Source organism: Ptychodera flava, chromosome 18 (genome assembly GCF_041260155.1).
Source record: "Ptychodera flava strain L36383 chromosome 18, AS_Pfla_20210202, whole genome shotgun sequence".
Classification (NCBI taxonomy): Eukaryota; Metazoa; Hemichordata; class Enteropneusta; family Ptychoderidae; genus Ptychodera; species Ptychodera flava.
Window position 1 is genome coordinate 784,478 of NC_091945.1, and position 23,491 is coordinate 807,968.

The 23,491-nt window shown below is 37.6% G+C and overlaps 2 protein-coding genes across 4 annotated transcripts in view; one reads left to right on the plus strand and one right to left on the minus strand.

Moving 5' to 3' along the window:
• Positions 1-21,063, minus strand: part of LOC139117952 (agmatinase, mitochondrial-like) — a 31,157-nt gene extending 10,094 nt beyond the window's left edge. Inside the window, exon 1 of one of the 2 annotated variants that reach the window (XM_070681202.1) lies at positions 20,936-21,063. The gene's annotated coding sequence lies outside the window, so the exon portion shown is untranslated. Of the gene's footprint in view, positions 1-14; positions 104-20,935 lie in introns of those variants that run through there. The other variant, XM_070681201.1, reaches the window with a different exon arrangement.
• LOC139117953 (UPF0711 protein C18orf21 homolog) lies at positions 85-22,077 on the plus strand. Of its 2 annotated transcripts, XM_070681203.1 has the most exons (5): positions 85-225; positions 4,563-4,609; positions 12,700-12,890; positions 13,223-13,380; positions 21,830-22,077. In XM_070681203.1, exons 1-5 carry the CDS (start codon positions 122-124, stop codon positions 22,002-22,004), a joined length of 675 nt encoding a protein of 224 aa, XP_070537304.1. In that variant the 5' UTR covers positions 85-121; the 3' UTR covers positions 22,005-22,077. The 2 variants fall into 2 exon arrangements, with proteins under 2 accessions (XP_070537304.1, XP_070537306.1); XM_070681205.1 differs by lacking the exon at positions 4,563-4,609 and having other exon boundaries at positions 105-225.
• Positions 22,078-23,491: the final 1,414 nt, after the last annotated feature.

Genomic DNA, 23,491 nt, shown 5'->3' on the forward strand with positions numbered 1-23,491 from the left:
GGGTGAACTGAGGACACTAGATGTACAGCTGACAGTGCTTGGGTCTTCCAGGAGTGCGCCCTCAGTTAATGACATGTGTTGTTTCATGTGAGGTGTTGAGGTCACCAAACCTGAGGTGAATATGTCCGTTACTAATACCAGCGAACCGTCACAGATAGCGGTTTTTAGAAAAAATGTGGCCGACACTCTGTCTTCCACTGTACCAGAAGTTTCAGCTTATTTCATGTAAGTTCACAGATATATCAACCAACTGACAGTCAACATTTCCAGCGTTCATTTAATTCTAGCCCTGCGTACAATGCTGTGTGTTCCAAGCTCTGCGTGTCAGGGCTGTGAGTTACCGGCGTTATACGGCCTCCCACCATGTGGTTGGAGGCCGTATAACGCCGGTAACTCACAGGGGGTCCATACACTTCGCACCAAAACCAGTTCGCCCCACACAACTTCGTCCCAAAACCATTTCGCACCAAAACCACCTCGTCCCAAGTACTACCTAGTCCAACGCCACTTCGCCCCAACTTCCGGGCCCAAGTACCACCTCGTACTAAAACCACTTCGCTTACTGTATAGTTCCGTCAACTCGTCCTAAAACATCGATGTCACGATGTATCATAACGTTGTTTTTACCTGCAACTTGGCTACCACGAACCATTTATTCTTCCATGAAACCATACCATATATTAGGAAAAAGAAACACACAAACTACTAACTGGTACATTTCAGGTGCCGTGCGCGGTATTGCACAATGTCATTTTTTGCTCACGTGTTCACACACGTGAGCATATGTCGCAGCGATGTCTGTCTGTCTGTCTGTCTGTCTGTCTGTCTGTCTGTCTGTCTGTCTGTCTGTCTGTTGGTCCGATATCTCAAAAACGGCTGATCAGATCAGAATCAAATCTGGTACATAGATTCAGTTAGCAAATGGCAAGAACTGATTAGTTTTTGGTGGGTGTGGCTTGCATACGTTTTGCTCATTTGCATAATTAATGATTTTAGAAAAAATGGATATACATTAAAAACAACTGTACACAATTTGATGAGATTTGCTACAAATGTTGATCACACAAAGATATATCAGCAGTGGGAACCATTAAGGGGTGACATGAAAGATAGTTGCTAATTTGCATATTTAATGAACTTTCCTAATTAGGGATATATATCTGATTTTACACGATCAAAATTGACCAAACTTGCTACATGTATTGAAGATACTATGATACAATATTATTGAAAGTCATTTAGCATTTTCTCTTCAGCCAATTCATAATTTGCATATTTAATGAACTTTCCTAATTAGGGATATATATCTGGATTGACTTGACCAAGGTTGACAAAACTTGCTACATGTATTGGAGAAATTATAATACAACATTACTGAAAATCATTAAGCATTTTTACTTCAGCCAATTCCTAATTTACATATTTGATGAACTTTGCTAATTAGGGATATATATCTGAAGTGACTGGACCAAAATTTATGAAACTTGCTATGTACATTAAAGACACTATGATACAACATTATAGAAAGTCATTTAACAGTTTTACTTCAGCCAATTCAGAATTTGCATATTTAACGAACTTTCCTAATTAGGGATATATATCTGAATTAACTTGATTGTAGTGGTTGAAACTTGCTGTATACATCAAAGATACTGTGATATAACATTATTGAAAGTCAAAAGACAATTTTACTTCGGCCAATTCCTAATTTGCATATTAAATGAATTTTCCTAATTAGGGATGCATATCTGAATTGACTTGATCGAAGTTGGCAAAACTTGCTACATATATTGGAGATACTATGATACAACATTATTGAAAATCATTAAGCGTTTTTCCTCCAGCCAATTCCTAATTTACATATTTAATGAACTTTGCTAATTAGGGATATATATCTGAATTGACTGGACCAAAGTTGATGAATCTTGCTGTATTCATTAAAGATACTATGATACAACATGCTTGCAAGTCATTGAGCATTTTCCTTCAGCCAATTCCTAATTTGCATTTTCAATGATCTTTTCTAATTAGGGATACATACTAGGATTTACTTGATCAAAGTTGGCAAAACATGCTGTGTACATTGATGATTATGCCAGGTTAAAACAATATTGAAAGTCATTTCACATTTTCATGTCAGCTAATTTATAATTTGCATATCTAATGAGCTTTCACAGTTTGGCATAAATGGCTTGAAGGACTTGACCAAAGGTAATTACACTTGCTATATAAAGTGTTGGTACAACGACAGCAGTCAAAGAAGGTATTTTTATTCTAGCTAATTACGTATTTGTATACTTCATGATCTTTTAGAGTTAATCGGCGGTGAATATTGTTCATTATGTTGATCATAATACTTTCAATGAAGTTGCAAACATGTGCCAAAGGTTCAAATTTACACATAACTGCAATAATAATGAAACACGTGAGCATTTTCAGTTCATATCTGGTCTCGAAATGTGTACAATGTCAAGATTTCAGTCCTGGGATGGTAGAAAGGTGATTATTCCTGTACATCATGAATTTTGAGGACAAGAAGCCTCTTTTAAGGTATATTCTTACACTACAGATTCATCCCCAGCAGCAGTCTTACCTGAACATGTGTGTAATGTTTGATTTTGATTTGCTCTACCGCACTTCCCGAAGTGTGTTGTTATGCAATAAAGTATTATTATTATTATTATTAAAACTTCACTGGTAGTGGTTGGTTATTTTCAGCTTTTAACGGTTACCGATAAATTGGAGAGTTAAGTCGTGTGTTTTTTCGGGGGTTCCCAGACACTTCGCACCAAAACCACTTCGCACCATACCATCTCGTCCCATACCATTTCGCACCAAAACCACTTCGCACCAAAACAACCTCGTACCAAAACCACTTCGCCCAAAAGTCATGTCCCCAAACCACTTTGCCCAAAACTTATCGCTAACTGGTAAAGCTGAAAATAACCACCTTTCTGTCATCCTGGGACTGAAATCTTGAAAGTGTACGCATTTCGCGAAATTGACATCGTGCAATTCCGCGCAAGGCACCTGAGTTGTAGCATTTGCGTGTTTCTATTTTCTTATTCTATCGTTTATGGTTCATGCAACAATAAATGGTTCGTGGTAGCCAAAATGTCCTAACACATTAATGCTTCCAAGTTGTAGGTAAAAACAACCTTATGATACGTCGTAACATCGTTGTTTCACGACGAGTTGACGGTAGTATACTTTGGGCGAAGTGGTTTTAGTACGATGTGGTACTTGGGGCGAAGTGGGGTTGGGCGATGTAGTACTTGGGACGAGGTGGTTTGGTACGAAATGGTTTTGGGACGAAGTTGTGTGGGGCGAACTGGTTTTGGTGCGAAGTGTCTGGACCCCTTTTCGGGTCGCAATGGTTTTGGGCGACGTGATTTTTGGGGCGAAGAGGTTTTGGTACGAGGTTGTTTTGGTGCGAAGTGGTTTTGGTGCGAAATGGTATGGGACGAGATGGTATGGTGCGAAGTGGTTTTGGTGCGAAGTGTCTGGGACCCACTCACAGCCCTGACACGCAGAGCTAGTGTGACCCGTAGTGTGATCCCTGCATTGTACGGCCTGTGGTGGGAGGCCGTATAACGCCGGGAACACACAGTATTGTACGCAGGGCTACGTTCATTAATACTTTGAAATGCAAAGTTTGGTTGGAACAGCTGTAAAGTCAGTGCATGGAGGTTGGACGTGTAAGGCCCTACGTCCGGGCCAACGTTTACTGATTTGCTGCACCCACAGTCACTACATGTGGTTCGATATACCATGGATATATATAAATATATGTTATATATACATACCATGCATGTGTGTATACATTTGTCTGTTTATTTGTGTTTTTATTTATTCAACGTTCTATGATATTGTATGTTTGTTTGTTTGTTTGTCTATTTATCTATTTATGTTTGTCTTTGTGTTTATTATTTATGTATTTTATGCTTGTTTGTATTTTTGTTTATATTTGTTTATTTGTCTGTTTGTTTATTTGTTTGTTTGTTTGTTTGTTTTTCCCTGGCCGCCCTGTCATCACACACGGCTACTACCTCCATGCTCTACCCCACTGTTTGGGGAGGGGTAAAGCATGGAGCTACCAAAAGAATTTGGTAGCTCCATGGGTAAAGTAACAGTGCCTTGTGGAAGGCCAAGGTAATAGTAATAATAATAATAATAATTATAATAATAATTATAATAATAATAATAATATTTTATTTCTTGCTTGTGGATTTACATCATCTTTGTGGCAATAAAAGTTTAATACAAATAAAAGTTCAAATTTTTCTCCAATAAATGGTATCTGTTACTTAAGTTTAAAGAATCCTTTTTCCCAAGAACCATTATTGACTGGAACAATTTACCCCCAGACATTGTGACAGCAGAAACACTCGAAAATTGCAAAGCCAAAGTAGCACATTTCTATGAGTGATTATCTACTTGTAAATTCAGTCACGCACAACTAGCAAAATCTTCAATTTGATGAAGGTGGCTAGACTAGGAAGAAGAAGAAGAAGAAGAAACTTTTAATTGATACCAATATCTTTCATGCTTGTCTAAAACAGGATGAAGGCCAATAGATATGCCCGCGATCCACCATCAGATTATGCAAGTAAGTGTACAACAATACTTATGTGTTCTCATTAATCCATGGGTGTGCCAGAGAGAGAGAAAAATATTTTTTACTACAACCATTACTGTAGCTTTCTGTTACATCATTACTAGCTTAGGACACTATTACTACTAGCTTCCTGGTACACCATTACTAGCATTCTAGTACACCATTACTAGCATTCTAGTACACCATTACTAGCATTCTAGTACACCATTACTAGCATTCTAGTACACCATTACTAGCATTCTAGTACACCATTACTAGCATTCTGGTACACCATTACTAGCATTCTAGTACACCATTACTAGCATTCTAGTACACCATTACTAGCATTCTGGTACACCATTACTAGCATTCTAGTACACCATTACTAGCATTCTAGTACACCATTACTAGCATTCTAGTACACCATTACTAGCTTTCTGGTACACCATTACTAGCATTCTAGTACACCATTACTAGCATTCTAGTACACCATTACTAGCATTCTAGTACACCATTACTAGCTTTCTGGTACACCATTACTAGCATTCTGGTACACCATTACTAGCATTCTGGTACACCATTACTAGCATTCTAGTACACCATTACTAGCATTCTAGTACACCATTACTAGCATTCTAGTACACCATTACTAGCATTCTAGTACACCATTACTAGCTTTCTGGTACACCATTACTAGCATTCTAGTACACCATTACTAGCATTCTAGTTTTCTATTACTAGCATTTTAGTGCACCGTTGCTAGCATTCTAGTACACCATTACTAGCATTCTAGTACACCATTACTAGCATTCTAGTACACCATTACTAGCATTCTAGTACACCATTACTAGCATTCTAGTACACCATTACTAGCTTTCTGGTACACCATTACTAGCATTCTAGTTTTCTATTACTAGCATTTTAGTGCACCGTTGCTAGCATTCTAGTACACCATTACTAGCATTCTAGTACACCATTACTAGCATTCTAGTACACCATTACTAGCTTTCTGTTACACCATTACTAGCATTCTGGTACACCATTACTAGCTTTCTGTTACACCATTACTAGCATTCTAGTACACCATTACTAGCATTATGTTACACCATTACTAGCATTCTGGGACACCATTACTAGCATTCTAGTACACCATTTCTAGCATTCTAGTACACCATTACTAGCATTCTGGTACACCATTACTAGCATTCTAGTACACCATTACTAGCATTCTGGTACACCATTACTAGCATTCTAGTACACCATTTCTAGCATTCTGGTACACCATTACTAGCATTCTAGTACACCATTACTAGCATTCTGGGATACCATTACTAGCATTCTAGTACACCATTTCTAGCATTCTGGTACACCATTACTAGCATTCTAGTACACCATTACTAGCATTCTAGTACACCATTACTAGCATTCTGGTACACCATTGCTAGTATTCTAGTACACCATTACTAGCATTCTGGCACACCATTACCAGCATTTTGGTACACCATTATGGGCATTCTGGTACACCATTATGGGCATTCTGGTACACCATTATGGGCATTCTGGTACACTATTATGCACAACACCACTAAGGAGCGTATTTTTATGTCATATGGTACAAAGGTGACGCAAATGCCACAGGGCCAATGAGTGTATTTCTTGAGGCAGGTGTAGCAACTGAAGTGTCAGGTTAAATTTTATTTTATTTTAGCGTTTGAGTTACATTCAGCAGTACTTTCATTGGTGTTAAAATAGTGCACATTTGTCAATTTAAGGTTCACTATATTGGCACAAGACCACTAATTCACTTCCAGGTTTGTTACCGATGAAGATAGTTCGGGTGAAATATAGTGCACTTGAAGTTTTGATACCTGCATGGATGCTTGTTTGGTTTGAACTTTAATTTGAATTATTTTTGTAAAGATATTGTTCTGCATGAATCAAAATGCAGACTGTTGTGAATGATGACTGTAGCATTCTGTAGTAATATGAGGAGATATAAGGCCTGTAGAAATCATAACAGTGAGCCATCTATATGTGTAAAATGCATGAATATTGTTTACATTCGAATTCTAGTCCGGACCAGAAGTCACTTTTAAACAATAACAATGCAGTTTACACACATATGGGCTGAGTTGACAAGCTAAACACTGTGTATGTCAACATTCTTTGGGGAGAATGTTATGTAGGTCATTTCCCCCACACTCATCATGACCTGAGTTCAATTAGTCTAGAACATTCCTCAAGGTCACTGCCCTTGATGACCTCACAACCTTGAATTCAATTAGTCATGTTTGGAATGTTCTGGAAAGTTGATTAGTTGTGTAAGGGAGATAATTTTAGAACAGTAATTAGCATGTCAATAAAAGTTCTAGATTGTTCTTATATGCCTTTATAAAAGGGACGTGCTCAGCTTCCAGTCAGACTTTTGGGATCGTGTCTCTTGTGTGTTACTAAACTCCAGCAGTAGTCATTCTCAAGACTTTTCAAGACCTTCACTGCCAACGCTGGATTTATACTGTGGACTTTGTGCAACTACAAGCCTGCAAGCCAAAGGACTGTTCATTCATCCGACTGACTGTTACAACTCTGAGACTGGAGCTTTGCCGTCCAGCTGAGATAAGTAGTCTGTACACTTTAAAGCTTGTACTTTATCCCTGACTTAGCAATTAGTTTTATTTTTGTAATAAATTTTGTTTAAACGTTAACTGCTGAGTTCACCCTTTTGTTCGTTTTCTCTGCACGTAACAAAATTGGGGGCTCGTCCGGGATACGAATATTTTGAGCTGTTTGACAACATTTTGACAGCTTTTTCAAAACTACTGTATACTGTGAACTCAGCGAAATTTAATCATGGCGGAATTTAAACCAGAGGAAATGGATGACCTTGATCAGGACACATTTGATTCCTCAGAAAAGACGACCTCATAACACTGGCCAATTTCCTTAAAGTAGAAGTTAAACGATCTATGCGCAAGCGAGAAATACAGTTCAAGATTGCACAACATTTAGTTAAATCAGGCCATTTTGAGGAGTCTGCCTTAAAAGATTATGAGCCCGAGTCTACCTCTGAACTCAGAAAATTAGAATTAGAAATGCAGACAAATTTGGAGATCAAGAAACTAGAATTACAAATGAGAGAGAAAGAATTACAAATGGAAGAAAGACAGAGAGAGAAGATAGGCAGGAAGATTAGAAATGGAAGAAAGACAGAAAGAGAGGGAATTGGAAATGAAAGAAAAAGAATTGCAAATGGAAGAAAGACAAAGGGAGAAAGAAAGAGAGGAAAAAGAAAAGAAAAGAGAATTAGCAGAACACCGACTGCAGTTAGAAATGAGACGTTTAGAGCTTAGAAAGTCAGGAAAATTCTTCCCTTCAGACAATTTTGACATCACTAAGCATTTCAGGTTAGTTCCCCTTTCCAAGAAAAGGATGTTGATAAATATTTCCTTCATTTTGAGAAAATTGCTCAGAGTCTGGATTGGCCTAAGGAGTCCTGGTCTATGCTTTTGCAGAGTGCTTTGGTGGGTAAAGCCAGAGAAATTTACATTCAGTTGTCAGTGGAACAGGCTTCAAATTATGATTCTGTGAAGGAATTAATTCTCAAGGGCTACGAGTTGGTGCCTGAAGCTTACCGTCAGAAATTTAGGGATTGTGAGAAGGTGAAAGATCAAACTTATGTTGAATTTGCTCGAACAAAAGAACAACTGTTTGATCGTTGGTGCTCTTCTGAAAAGGTCAGTCAGAATTATGACAAATTACGACAACTTGTTTTGATTGAGGAATTTAAAAGGTGCATCCGGAGTGACATCAAGACGTTTATCAATGAACAAAAGGCAGATACATTAGAGGTTGCTGCACGTTTGGCCGATGATTATTCATTGACCCACAAATCTTCATTTCTCAGCAAACCATCCCAGTCCTTTTCATACAGAAACAATGCAGGTAAATTTAACTCCTCCTTTTCATCCAAGAATTTTTCAAAGGAGAGTAGGAAATCAAATGACAACAGTTCACAAAATTCAAGTAACACTTCCACATCATCAGATCCCAAGTCTCAATCTCCTTCTGACAAACAGTTCGTACACTTTCTTGTAATTATTGCAAGAAAGACGGCCATTTAATGTCAGAGTGTTTCAAATTGAAAAGAAAACGTGAAGGTCAAAGTGGTCAAAGTGGATCTAAGCCCACCGCTTTTTTCTTCATCAACTCAATTAGAGTCTAATAATGTGTGCAACACATTTTCTGAGGTTAAATCCCTCTTATCCCCAATTAATGAGGTCAAGGTCAATTCTTCACAAGATAGCATTATGGGTATTTTCGAACCATTTATTCATGATGGTTTATATCACTTTCTAGTGATTTTTCTTCGCTACCCCTGTCAAAATTCTAAGAGATACCGGGGCTTCCCAGTCTCTTTTGTTGGCAGATACCCTGCCGTTTTCTGAAAAGTCATTTTCAGGTTCTAAAGTTCTTATTAAGGGGGTAGATTGCAATGACTACATTCCTGTTCCTCTCCATAATGTCTATTTGTCTTCGGACTTTGTTTCTGGACCTGTGACTTTAGGTATTAGGCCTTTTTTGCCTTTGAAGGGATTCACCTTCTTCTTGGAAACGACCTTGCTGGGGACAAGGTCATTACTAATCCACTTGTGACTGATAATCCTAGTTTAGATCAGGATCCAGAGCCAATTGAACAAGAGATACCCGATTTATTTCCTTCATGTGCCATTACTCGAGCCATGTCAAAGAAAACTTCCGAGAATCAAAATACTCTCAAAAATAATGTCACAGATGTTGACTTAAATGACACCTTTCTCAGTCAGGTGTTTGACACGGATCATTCCGTTATCCCTCGTGGATTTGAAACTTCCAGTAAAACTTCTGCTGACCAAAGTCAGACATTTTCTGGATCAAATCTCATTGCAGAACAACACAAAGACCCAGATATTTTGTCTTTGTTTGACAGGGTAGATGATGAAGGTAAAACTTCAGATAGCTCTGTTTCCTATTATACAAAGTCTGGTATTCTCATGCGTAAATGGAGACCTCCAGACGTCTTGGTTGATGACGATTGGGCTATAAAACATCAAATTGTGGTTCCAAAGTCCTATCGTGCTGAATATTGCGCCTGACCCATGAAACCCCCTAGGCTGGTCATTTGGAGTAAGGAAAACTTATCATAAAATTCTCAGTCACTTTTATTGGCCTAATCTCAGGCAGGATGTAGCACATTTCTGTAAAACTTGTCACACATGTCAAATGGTAGGAAAGCCAAATCAGACCATTCCAAAGGCCCCTTTACAGCCAATTCCTGCATTCAAGAACCATTTAGTAGGATACTAATAGACTGTGTTGGGCCCCTACCAAAACAAGATCAGGAAATGAGTACATGCTGACAATAATGTGTACATCAACTCGGTTCCCAGAAGCCATACCACTGAGAAATATAAAGACAAAGACTATAGTGAAAGCTTTAGTCAAATTTTTCACTTTATTTGGCCTCCCTAAATGTGTCCAGTCCGATCAAGGCTCCAACTTTATGTCTGGAATTTTTCAACAAGTAATGGATCAGCTAGGCATTAAACAGTATAGGTCATCCGCCTATCATCCAGAAAGTCAGGGTGCTCTTGAGCGATTTCATCAAACTTTGAAAAACATGATTAGGACCTACTGTTTTGACACAGAGAAGCAGTGGGATGAAGGAATTCATTTTTTGCTCTTTGCTGTTAGAGAGTCAATTCAAGAGTCTCTTGGTTTTAGCCCATTTGAGCTTGTATTTGGACATACAGTCCGTGGCCCACTAAGCTCGTTAAAGAGAAATTCCTATCAGACGATGATGATTGTCTGAATATTTTGCAATATGTCTCAGATTTTCGTACAAAGCTCTCTAAAGCATGTGAATTAGCCAGAGAAAATCTTGAGTCATCTCAGCAGTCAATGAAAACCAGATATGATAAAAGCACCTCAAAACGGAAGTTTGAACCAGGTCAAAAAGTTCTTGTTCTACTTCCAATTCCTGGCAAACCACTCCATGCTCGTTACTTTGGGCCATACCTAATTGATAAGAAATTGAGTGATTTAAATTACATCATAATAACACCTGACAGGCGAAACAAAAACAGCTATGTCACATAAATATGCTTAAGCCATATTTGGATAGGGATAATCCTACTATAACTCAGCCTGTCAGTGCAGTCAGTTCAAACCATTATGAAGATAGTGATACTGAAACTGACTTGAGTGAAAATACTCTAAACTCAAAGCTGGGCTCGGTCAAGCTTCAGAACTCAGAATCCTGGAGAAGCTGGAGTCTACAAAGTTGGCACACCTCCAGCCAGAACAACAACAACAGGTGAAAGAACTGCTCCACGAATATAAACACCTGTTTCAAGATGTTCCAACGAGGACAAACATCACCCATCACAACGAAGATGTCTGCGACAGTAATCCAGTGGAACATCATCCAGACAGACTGAATCCAGCGAAAGCGGAATATCTCCAAGAGGAAGCCAAGTATTTGCCGAACAATGACTTTATAGAACTCAATACAAATAACCGGACTTTGCCATGCATACTTTATGCCAAATTCAGTGCCATTTCAAGTTTTCCAATACCAAATTGCAAGAGGATAGTCATGGGACAGATCATCCTGTTTGCTATTTTTCACGCAAATTTAACAAATCCCAGAGAAACTACTCTACAATTGAAAAAGAGTGTTTATCTTTGATATTAGCTTTACAGCATTTTGAAGTTTATGTTACTTCTTCAAATCAGCCAATAGTAGTTTATATTGATCACAACCCTCTTGTTTTTCTGCAGAAATTTAAAGGCAAAAATCAGAGATTGCTAAGATGGAGTTTAATGTTACAGGAGTTTAATCTTGACATTCGACATATCAAAGGCAGAGACAATTTATTGCAGACTGTCTCTCTCGTATTAGAGTTTATTGTTGTTCACTTTCAAGAAATTTTACTTTAGAGTAAAACAAAATTTGAGTACTTAAATCCTTTTCAAGATTACATTTGTAAAGAAAGATTTTTCTTTGAAAAATTTTTTTTTTTTTTGAAGAGGGGGTGTGTTATGTAGGTCATTTCCCCCACACTCATCATGACCTGAGTTCAATTAGTCTAGAACATTCCCAAGGTCACTGCCCTTAATGACCTCACAACTTGAATTCAATTAGTCATGTTTGGAATGTTCTGGAAAGTTGATTAGTTGTGTAAGGGAGATAATTTTAGAACAGTAATTAGCATGTCAATAAAAGTTCTAGATTGTTCTTATATGCCTTTATAAAAGGGACGCGCTCAGCTTCCAGTCAGACTTTTGGGATCGTGTCTCTGTGTGTTACTAAACTCCAGCAGTAGTCATTCTCAAGACTTTTCAAGACCTTCACTGCCAACGCTGGATTTATACTGTGGACTTTGTGCAACTACAAGCCTGCAAGCCGAAGGACTGTTCATTCATCCGACTGACTGTTACAACTCTGAGACTGGAGCTTTGCCGTCCCAGCTGAGATAAGTAGTCTGTACACTTTTAAAGCTTGTATTTTATCCCTGACTTAGCAATTAGTTTTATTTTTGTAATAAATTTTGTTTAAACGTAAACTGCTGAGTTCACCCTTTTGTTCGTTTTTCTCTGCACGTAACAAGAAGAACAAGGAATTATGGTTCACATTCAAAATAAAAATGGTAAAATTATCATCGAAAGTTAGCAGTACTGGGGCTTTAAGTAGTGGTCTTGTACCATTACTAGCTTTCTGGTACACCATTGCTAGCTTTCTGTTATACCATTACTAGCATTCTAGTAGACCATTACTGGTTTTCTAGTAAACCATTACTAGCATTCTAAAACCAGCTTTCTGGTACACCATTCCTAGCATTCTAGTACACCATTACTAGCATTCCATTAACATCATGACTATTCAAGATGTGACCATTGTCATGTCACTGTTCCTGTAATAACAATATCTAATTTGTATTGAGTACTGTAAAAATTACTGAAACAAATTCATTTTAAACAGAGTGATGGCATAAGCCAGCCAATGTACTTGAATGATATGAAATGAATAAATACCATTTTCGAAATATACAATTTCTATTTAGATGAAAGAAACAGCTGTTGCCCATGGTGTGGTTCACAGATCAGCATGGAAAATCACAAATTTAGAGTGATACCGAAGCGGAAGAAATCCCGAAGAATACATAAACTGGAAAATAAATTACGCAAAGGGATTCATCTACCAAAAAATCAGAGGAGACATCTCCTTAATTTTCAATCACGGACAAATCACTTGGTAAAGGCATATTTATCTGAAAGCTACATTCTCTTACTGCTTGGAGTCATAGATTTTTAATCTCAGATGAATCACTTTGTAAAGACATATTTAGCTATAAGCTTTATGCACTTACTACTTGAAATCAGGAACTGACTTTGAATGAATGGAAAACACTTAATGTGTAAATATACCAATGAGCGGAAAAGGCAAACAAGTACAGTGGTGCAACACACACACATAGTTCTTGCAAAAGCAATTAACTGTAGTTGTGCAAGAGGTCAACATCAGGAGAGATACTTGTAGAATCTCACCTTTGACCTTCAACATAATGCTTTTCTTATCATTGATAGAGGCTATCATGCAAAGTTTGCAAAAAAACATTCAAGTACACCGGATCCATGGCAACGTTAAAGGGTTCTAAGATTTTGAAAGGTGGCATCCGACAGCTCAAAACACCAGAAAATCATCCTAAACAGAAATCGCAAATGAGACACCTTTCATCATTTAGGTAAGCCTGTAATATGAGGTTATTACAAAAATACCGCAAATGATGCACAAGGACATTGGTGCAGTGTATCAATTGCCAACGTGAAGCAGAGGGCGATGTGCAGCGCCAATGTCCGAGTGCATCCTTTGCGGTATTTTAATGATGACCTTATTATTATGCATCTAACATTCATGACTGGGTGTAAGACATATTCTGGCAATCGTTCAATGGGTCCCTTGAAACCATTCAACAGTGAACGCACAGATGTGGCCACAGGGGGATGGGGTAAATGTTACCGAACGGGTGTTAATTCTATATAGCTTCTTTTGGCACACTTACAGTACATTTACCCAATGATTTTGACGATGAGATACAGCTGGATATTGATACACTACCTAATTAGGTTTGTCAGTTTGCTCTTGAATTACCCTTTTAGTGGTCAACTTTTACAACTTTGCACCAACATCAGACAGACTAAAACAGCAGGTGACGCAGCAAGATGTCTGTAAACTAATTTACTATGTAGTATGTTTATATCTTTACAGCAGCTATCAGTTTCAATGGTGACACACACAGAGACTGGTTGCCAAGTTTTACAAGCAGTTCAAATTCACGGAGAGGTGGTAAAAGAACAACGTTACTGCAAATTTAGACTCAGAGGACAGTGTTCTTTGTAGTTGAATATCAATAAAGTTCATGACTTCAAAAATAATAGAGTAATGTGTAAAATGAACAAACTTTACTTGGTTATCAACAAATGAATGACACACATTTCTCAATGAGCTGACATCGGGGCCTACTTCAGTACGAAGTGAACTTGGGGGTTTCAGGCTATTTCGTGAACGTCATTTGTTTTCTATATTGACAAGATTGTAGCGACAAGCGATAAAAACATTGCAACATTGTAAGAGTGTTTATCATTTCTAGTTGATCCGACGTTTTTATTAAACACAAAAAATAATAAAACTAACAACCCAAGGTCTTTGTGTCAGCAACTTTCTAGCCTAAAAAAACTCAGACAACAGTTTTCTATATTGACAAGATTGTAGCGATAAAAACCTTGCAACATTGTAAGAGTGTTTCTCATTTCTAGTTGATCCGACGTTTTCATTGGACAGAAAAAAAATATAAAACTAACAACCTAACAACTTACAATGTTGCAATGTTTTATCGCTTGTCGCTACAATCTTGTCAATATAGAAAACAAATGACGTTCACGAAATAGCCTGAAACCCCCAAGTTCACTTCGTACTGAAGTAGGCCCCGATGTCAGCTCATTGAGAAATGTGGTGTCATTCATTTGTTGATAACCAAAGTAAAGTTTGTTCATTTTACACATCACTCTATTATTTTTGAAGTCATGAACTTTATTGATATTCAACTACAAAGAACACTGTCCTCCGAGTCTAAATTTGCAGTAACGTCGTCTTTACCACCTCTCCGTGAATTTGAACTGCTTGTAAAACTTGGCAACCAGTCTCTGTGTGTGTCACCATTGAAACTGATAGCTGCTGTATTAAAAGATATAAACATACTACATTGTAAATTAGTTTACAGACATCTTGCTGCGTCACCTGCTGTTTTAGTCTGTCTGATGTTGGCGCTAAGTTGTAAAAGTTGACGACTAAAAGGGTACATTCGCCAGCAAACTGACAAACCTAATTAGGTAGTGTATCAATATTTAGCTGTATCTCATCGTCAAAATCATTGGTAACTGTATAGTAATGCACTTAAAGTATTCAATAGTGTACCATACAAAGAATTGTTTTAATAACAATAAAAGTAAAATGAGGCACGGGCCAAATACAGCTTGCGATACTGATAACCAGCCGACTGCACCAAAAAGATTTCTGTAAACTCAATGGACATTGTCTGAATGAACATGCAATCCAACTTTTTACTTTTTTTAAACATGATTATTGAACACCACTCCAATTATCAATCACTTTCACTTAAATCGACTTACACCCAAAAAATTGTATAGGAAGAAAAACAGAAAAGATTTGCATTCTCACGATCTCCATGAACAGGCCATGGCATTTCTTGGTCACATTTATATTGTCAGACAACCTTTAATATATAGCTAAAAGGCAGCAAAATTCGGCGATGATTTAGAGCTTGACTGACACAGTATCTTGTTTCACTATACCAAATCAAACTGATTTCACAATCTCAGGATCAGTGACATTTTGCATGAATCGTATCTTAAAATAAAAAACAAACGTAAAACAAAGACGTCATGTATGCTGCTGATCAACAGCATAGTGTGAACTGTGAACTGGCTTGTGCACTGCCTGCATGTAAAAGCAACTCAAATTCCAATATCAAAATGTCTGCATCTTGCGACAATAAAAACATATCAGTGAAAGTTATAGTCACTGGTAAAAACCCTTCATAACTCATGTTTACTCATGTTACATCTGTTGGTTTTACTGAGGAATGCCAGTCCAGATGACCAACCCCCTGGTCACAAATGAGTTTATGGCACTAGTATGATACTTATCAGTGGGTAGAGTTGACTTATTGTACACATTGTGTACCCCATGGACTGCTCATGCAGTCAGATCAAGTATCAAGTTTGAGGTGAATTACACAAGTTAAGTGCTTTGGTAATTACCGATCAAAGTCTCAATTACCTTGTTCACACTTTAATACAATCCAACTGAAATTTGGGCCAACGTAAAAATTGTCCTTTCGGGAATAGATTTTGGCCATGTCCGCACTTACCCACACTTACCGGTACCTGAATTTGGGCCTGACATAAATTTACCGTCCTTAGAGACCTCTGACCTGTCAAAGTTCAAAATGGCGGATTTGAATAATGAATGACGCGGTGTTTGTACTGTTCATGATTTTCCTGGGTTTTTATGCACAAGAAGGGCAAATATGACAACCACTTTCACTTTCAATCATCAGAGAGATCTTCACTATTTATTGGATGAGTGTAGGGTATATGTACAATAGTGGTGGAGAAATAACCAGTGTGTGGCATTTGTAATATCGTACGTTGTTAACCAATGCATCTCTTACGTGCATTGTGAATCAAATGACATGGTCTCACTTGTGGAGCAAAAGTTGGTTGGAAGATATAGTTCTGCGTACATGGGATGATAAAGACTTGATTGAAAACTTTCAGTTAGAGTAAACTTACCAAGGGCATCAACTGGGACCAGGGCCGATGTAACGTGTCCCCCACACAAATTTGCGTCAGCCCAAACGTCAACCCTGAATCCCCCTTCTTACTGGGACCAAATCTAGGCATCCAGGCCAATGCAGCGAGTCCACATTGGTTATTTTACGTCGGCCCAGGCCCTGCACTGGTGCTACACCGACGCAAATTGGCCAATCTGAACAACCTAAATATCATCAGCATACTTGCTGGGTAATTAGCAAGTTTACGTGTCAGGATTTATATAGTCTTGTATTGTAAACCACTGTAAATGTTATTGAGTTGCTTGCTACATCATGGAGCATGAAAATGGTGGAGTGCGTTCTATGATGTGCCCATCCACTGTTACATCACTGTGGTGGCCGTGAAAGAGAGCGTGCTCTATGATGTGCCCATCCACTGTAACATCGCTGTGGTGGCCATGGGAGAGAAACCTTGAATTTCATTGAAATACATCCTCACATGAATTGTTAACAGATACACTCAGTGGCCCAGTTTCCGTACGCTTTGTTAAAATAATCACTTTACAGTGACTGTGATGCCTCTGTTATCGTTAAATGTCGACTATATGTAAAAAATTTGTCTTTCGTCATTCACAACGAGTTTGGTCGGTCAGGGTTGGGGTCAGGGGTCGCCATGCGGACTTTGCTACCGCCCTCTAGTGGCCCAGATTCCGTACAGTTGTATCCAAATACCGTACACAATTTGAAAATGCGATGAAAGGCACAAAAAAGCGATATTTTGGGATCTTTAGGATTTTATTCTATTAATAGACACATAGGCTTCCATTTTAAACACAAAACAACTCGCATGATACTCCGATATCATAATATTTCATCCAGTGCAGCGTCCTTTGTTTCTACTCTCTACTATGAAAAATTGATGGATAAAAAGATCAACGTACTTCATGTGTGTTTTGTTAGATATCCAATTTAAATACAGAGATAAGCTGGAAAATAGCTATTAACTTGAAAAATCTCTAGACTAGTATACTTAAATTTTATAATTCAGTGATACAATGATGTTTGTTGCTGAAAATGAAAAGTCATGTACATCTCAAACATATTTTGAATTTCCATACTCTTTACTGAGAATCATTTTATTTCTGTGCATGTGTGTGTGTGTGATTTTTCCCTCCTGGCAGGGAGGTATAGAAGTAAAAGAAATTTGCGGATGGCAAACAAAATAATTTTATTGAAGGGCCTTAGCGGAGAACCATTCGATTTAGGGGGGTGGGGTGGGGAAATTGGTATGACAGCAATTTTTTCCAACCACTCTGCCAAGAATTTTGTTTTACTATTGTATATTCTGTGTTGATTTTTTTCCACACGCTGAAGCAATGCAGATTTTTTGCGTGATTTATGTAGATACGGAATCTGCATTTTCTCATCAGATAGATCACTACCATGAACCTGGCAAAGAAAACTGCCTTCTTTGCTATGGACACAAATATATATATATATATATATATATATATATATATATATATATATATATATATATATATATATATATATCAGGAATGCTAGCAAAAAGAAATCAGACATTACCATGTATTCCTCAGTCATCAGACATAACTGCTGTCACTGTATACCGCCCTCCACCTAATAAGACAAACGGTCTTACTGTCAATGGTTTCGTTGAGGATTTTACGAATTTTCTGTCCTCCCACCTTGACAAAAATTCGCCATTAATCATCGTTGGATATTTTAACTTCCATGTCGACGATCGCAATTGCACGGCACAAGTGCAGGGAAGTACCGTGATCTGCTTGACTCTTTCTCCCTGCGTCAATGGATCTCTTGTCCCACTCATCGCGCTGGTCATACCTATAGACCACATAATCACACGCATTGATGATACTACCATTACCGACATCCGAGTTGAACCTATCCTATGCCATATCTGATTACTTTCCTTTGCTTTTCACTGTTGACTATCGCCATTGCTATGCAGAAAACCAGCAGCGCATAATATCCAGAAATATGTAATATTGTTTTCCACTGATTCATTCGCCGTGTCTCATCATCGATTCAGCTTCAGCGAAACACCAAGGTATGAGAAAATTGGACATTGGACACATTTGATACCCATGCCTCTACGCATATGAAATTTGTTCAAAATAGACAACCAGCACCATGGATTATAAAGTCTGTTACGAATGCAAGATCAGAAAGAATGAAAGCTGAACGGATTTGGATAAAATCTAAACTGGAAGTACATTGACAGATTTACAGAGAGTTGCGGACTACGTTGTTCGCCTAATTGAAAATGCCAAACGTGACTATTATTCATAGCAAAGGCAACCAGAAACAGTTGTTTAATATCATTGAACGGTTAATCAGCCAACCTCAGAGATCTGTTTATCTCCCTAGCAAACATAATAATCCGTCAGAAATCGACAATCGCTTTGCAGATTTCCTTTTACATTGTGTGAAGTCTCTAGTTTTGAACTTGAGCCAGTCATCCGACGAGCTTCGATCACCGCCAAAGCTTGTCACCGATTTGCGATTTGAAACCCGAGTGTCGTTTCGAAACGTTTGCACCAATAACCACCAAGGAAGTCTTGTGTATTATTCAGTCATCTCCTTTGTCCACATGTTGCCGAGATCCAATGCCTACTAAGATCCTGAAGCAGCCAGAAATCCTACAGGTATTATTATCCTACATAATCACGTAATGGTATTGTACCCACAGATTTTAAACACGCTGTACTTTTTATGCCGATGATTCTTCATTATATATGTCTTTTGAGATCAATGATGCCTTTCATCGTGATGGCTAGCAATCTTGAATTATGTATTTCACACGTTAGGTCTTGGATGTCTGCAAACTTCCTTTGTTTGAATGATGATAAAACTGAATTTATAAATTTCTCTGCATTTTCCAGTAATGTTTCTGACGATAGAATACGGGAGATACGGGTCGGTGACACCTTGATCCCTGTTCAAAGTCAGGCAAAGAGTCTTGGAGTTATCCTGGATTCCGGTCTTACGATGTACCCTCATATCAACAATATCTGCCGCCCAGTTATTTTTCACTTAAAAACGGATTGCATGTATTCGCAAATATCTTTCTAATTCAGATATAGTTGATTCATGCTTTTGTGATATTTGCATTGATTCATGTAATGCTCTTCTTTATTGTCTTCGAAAATACTCAATCGCATTCAACACTGTTTTATAGTAGTTACAAACAGAGTGGGAAAAAGGTTTTCTTATACATGTAAACTTTACACTTTATGAAAAGAAAAATAAAGGGAATAAAACGTATGGTAAAATAATAAGAATATTAATCAATATCGCCAGCAGAATATGATTGAGAAGATCGTAATATTATTTTTGTTTAACTTAAATCACTGAACATGGAGGTGGGGCCTCTACCGGTATATAAACTAGACTTTGTGATGAATACACTCAGTGCTAGTGTGACAGTTTTCCGACGACCTCAATTTTCGGACATTTAATGACATGCTGTTCGTTGTACAGTACTCACTTCGCTCCGTACGGTTTCACAAGTCAAGTGATGCTCCTGTCCTGTTGTGGATAGTTTTTTTAGATAGAAGCTATTTTGGGCACGGCAAACTTGGCAAAGTTAGCCAGACTGTAGTACGATACAAGGTGCCGGAAGCAACACACAGAGACAGCCCATATGTCCGGTAGGTAAGCGCAAAACACGTCAAAATACGGTTGAGTCGTCCATGGGTTAACCGTAACTAATTATCACGAAATATTTATATTCAGTTTCTGAACATATCGAAATTAAAAATCGGGGTTTTGAAGTTTCAAATTATCAATATTTAGCCCCTGATCACATTCAAGAGTCGTCCTATTACTGCGATAGCAGTCCGATTTCTATGCACTCAACATGGGGGCAAAAGTTTGGCAACTTCCGTCGTATTAACAGTTTGGGGATAAACACAATAGAGTTTCAAAAGGGCATGGTAATAAGATTTCGTAGTGCTCGTCATTTATGAAACGGCTTTGGGCGAAATTCACTACCCTGTCCGAAAACTGTCACTCACACTGATAGTACGCTTACAACAAAACACTCCGGAAAAAGAAGGAAAGATAATATTCGAATTTGGAAGATAAGCGTTCGCAATCGCGATTAAGGAATGACACGTGTTTGCGTACGGATACTGGGCCATAAACGTCAATCGGAAACACAAGTTAAAATTCTTTCACGTTGATATTTTGAAACAAAGTTGCAGGCGACAACTAACAACACTAGTGATGGCGGATTCTATAGTGTGCGAGATATGTGTGAGCGTATTGTGGAATTTCTTGAATAATGCCTTGAATATGACGTAGCGTTCGCAGGTACCATGAAAGTTGCGTGATTTTAACAGGCGCTCACAAAGACAATGTGATTATTTTTTAAAAGGCACACATAAGTGATACTTACCGATATTGCAGCAATCGACAGAGATGCAGCCTTTAACCCACAATGCAATTCGAACGGAAAATGACCCGGAAGAGGTTAAAAAGCCAACACGTACGGAAACTGGGCCTGTACGGAAACTGGGCCACAGACTGTACTTGCAAAAAAACAGCAATGATAATGCAAATTTTACAGTCAGGATGTTTTCTCAGAACATGAAAGTTTAGATCTTTAGATAAGTGTACAGTTCAAAGTCTGTTGTAGCTCCATAAAGAGGCAGGTCACCTGTTTTTATTTCAGATATATAAAGCACAATATTTTGGCCAAAAGTATATGAAATTTAAGAAATTTGTTTGGTTGGAAGTGTGACATACAGTACGGTATTTGATAAAGTATTTTGGTAAATAACACGATCAGAGATTTCCAGTAACTCAAAAATCAATTGTCAATTGTGACAATTAAAAATTCTATGAGACTATTTCAATGAATACTTTTCTAAACTTTGACATATTACTGAACTTGACCCAAGTGCGAGTAATATATTTATATCCTTCAGAAAACCGTATTTTAAATAGATACATATGTAAAGGTCACGTGATTGAATGAGTAGACTTTCTATTCAGAACGTAAAAAGTGAAATGCATTGCAACTCCTTATCGTGAAACAAATCTGGTGATTCTTTTGCATTTTATACTTTTAAAATCTCAAATGTTTATCTTCAGAGAAAAATGAGAAAACTTGTTGGTTGCAATCGTAGTGGCATGATCACCTTTACTGACTGCCATGCAAACCTACTTTATTTTGATTTTCTGAATGTTGACAGTTTTAGATTGCATGACGATGTTGTGCAAGAAATGTGGTACGATCGCATGACATTTACAATTCCTGTATTTTTTCCTCTTATCCTTTGATTAACAGTGTAGGAACACCTTCTCCATCACCTGCTGCGTCCACTCCGTCCACTCCATCCACATCATCAGCCAAGAAACAGAAACAGAAATGGAAACACAGCCGACTTCAGCAAATCTTGAAAACTTCAAAGCAACAACAGTCTCCATCTTCAGTGTTACAAGGTTTTCTCTCATCGATTTGAAAAAGAAAACAAATCATTGTCTTGTTATACTGCCATTAATTCCAATAAATACTCACATTGAATGTCTAGTGTACTGCTGGTGTTTGTAACTTTCTTTTCATTTTACAAAGTAACTACAGTAGTCTGCTCAATTTTTTACATATTTTTCAAAATTTCTGTCACAAACTTCCAATGATTAAATTTCACTGTAGAAGCACTAAGCTATAGATACCCTACATTACCCATTGTCACTCTATCCCTATTTATCAAACTTCCAGACATACATATAGGTATACAGGGACACCACACTTATATCTGTTTATCCATGTACCAAACTGAAACTAATAAAAATACCGTCAAGGACAGTGTGCTCACATTCAGTTTGAATTGGTCCATTCGAGAAATATTTAAACCAGGAAAAACAAGAATGACAAAAGCAAATAAGGTCTCCAACTTAGGTACTGGAGGTCATCTTTAGGAACATGCATATCAACTTCTATAGCAATGGGACAAGCAGATACTAACTAAATACATAAGCAAATGTCAACAACAAAAAATAGACAGAGAAGGTTTGATAAAAAGAAAAGGTGGGAGTGGGTAAAAAAATGTGCAAGGGATCTGGTAAAAAGTAATGCTACCGGTACCTCATCAATCTTCTAGACCTTACCCCCTCCTGAATATCAAATGTTCCATCCCTTGGTATTACATAACGCCAGATGACAGGAAATGTATTTACAACCTTGGGGAAATTTTAATTAATGCGATGAGTGTTATCATTCTAATGTAAACAGCACGTAAGTTAGTTACAGATAGTGAAATGCCTTCCACTGTGGGCGGTGATTAAAACATCTGGAATTATCCTGGATCCAAATTTCTCATCAGTTCTTATATGTCTTACATAGAAAAGTTGCAAAAATTGGTCCACAATGAAAAAATACACCTCATCTTTGTTTTCTGGATCAAATTTTCCTACAAATTGATACCAAATATGACAAAATTTTGTTCACAGCCTTTGAAACTGTTTCACAACATATCCTGGGTTGGTGTAGGTCATTTAAATTACCTAAAATATACAAATTTGGGGGTTTCCAAACACTTTGAACAGAAAATTTATTTAATAACATCCCTCAGGACTTTTATACCAAATTACAAAGCTATCAAACAAGTAAGTTTTCTTGACCAAAAATGACAATATTGTCTTAAAAATACAAATTTGTATATTTCAGGACAATTTCCACATATCTAACTATTGTCATCTCTGTATGTCTGTGTACCAAATATAAAAGCTGTCTGTCCAGGGGTTTTGAAAAGAAAATACTGTTTAAGATTTTTTGACCAAAAATGACAGAATTGCTCCAAAATAGTAATTTTCCCAATTTTGTCATAATTTCAACAAATTAGAAGAGTAACACCCTCGCAAAGATCTAACCCAAATTTGAGAGCGATTGGGCTGGCGGTTTCAGAGAAGAAGAATTTTTACTGAAAATTAGAAAAGTCACCAAAAAATT

What these genes read in the sequence shown, in the direction of transcription:
- LOC139117953 (XM_070681203.1), top strand. Translation starts at nt 122, where the DNA reads ATGTCCGTTACTAATACCAGCGAACCGTCACAGATAGCGGTTTTTAGA. An exon ending in TCCACCATCAGATTATGCAA is followed by an intron (nt 4,610 to 12,699) that starts GTAAGTGTACAA and finishes ATTTCTATTTAG; the next exon opens with ATGAAAGAAACAGCTGTTGC. An exon ending in AATCACGGACAAATCACTTG is followed by an intron (nt 12,891 to 13,222) that starts GTAAAGGCATAT and finishes TATCATTGATAG; the next exon opens with AGGCTATCATGCAAAGTTTG.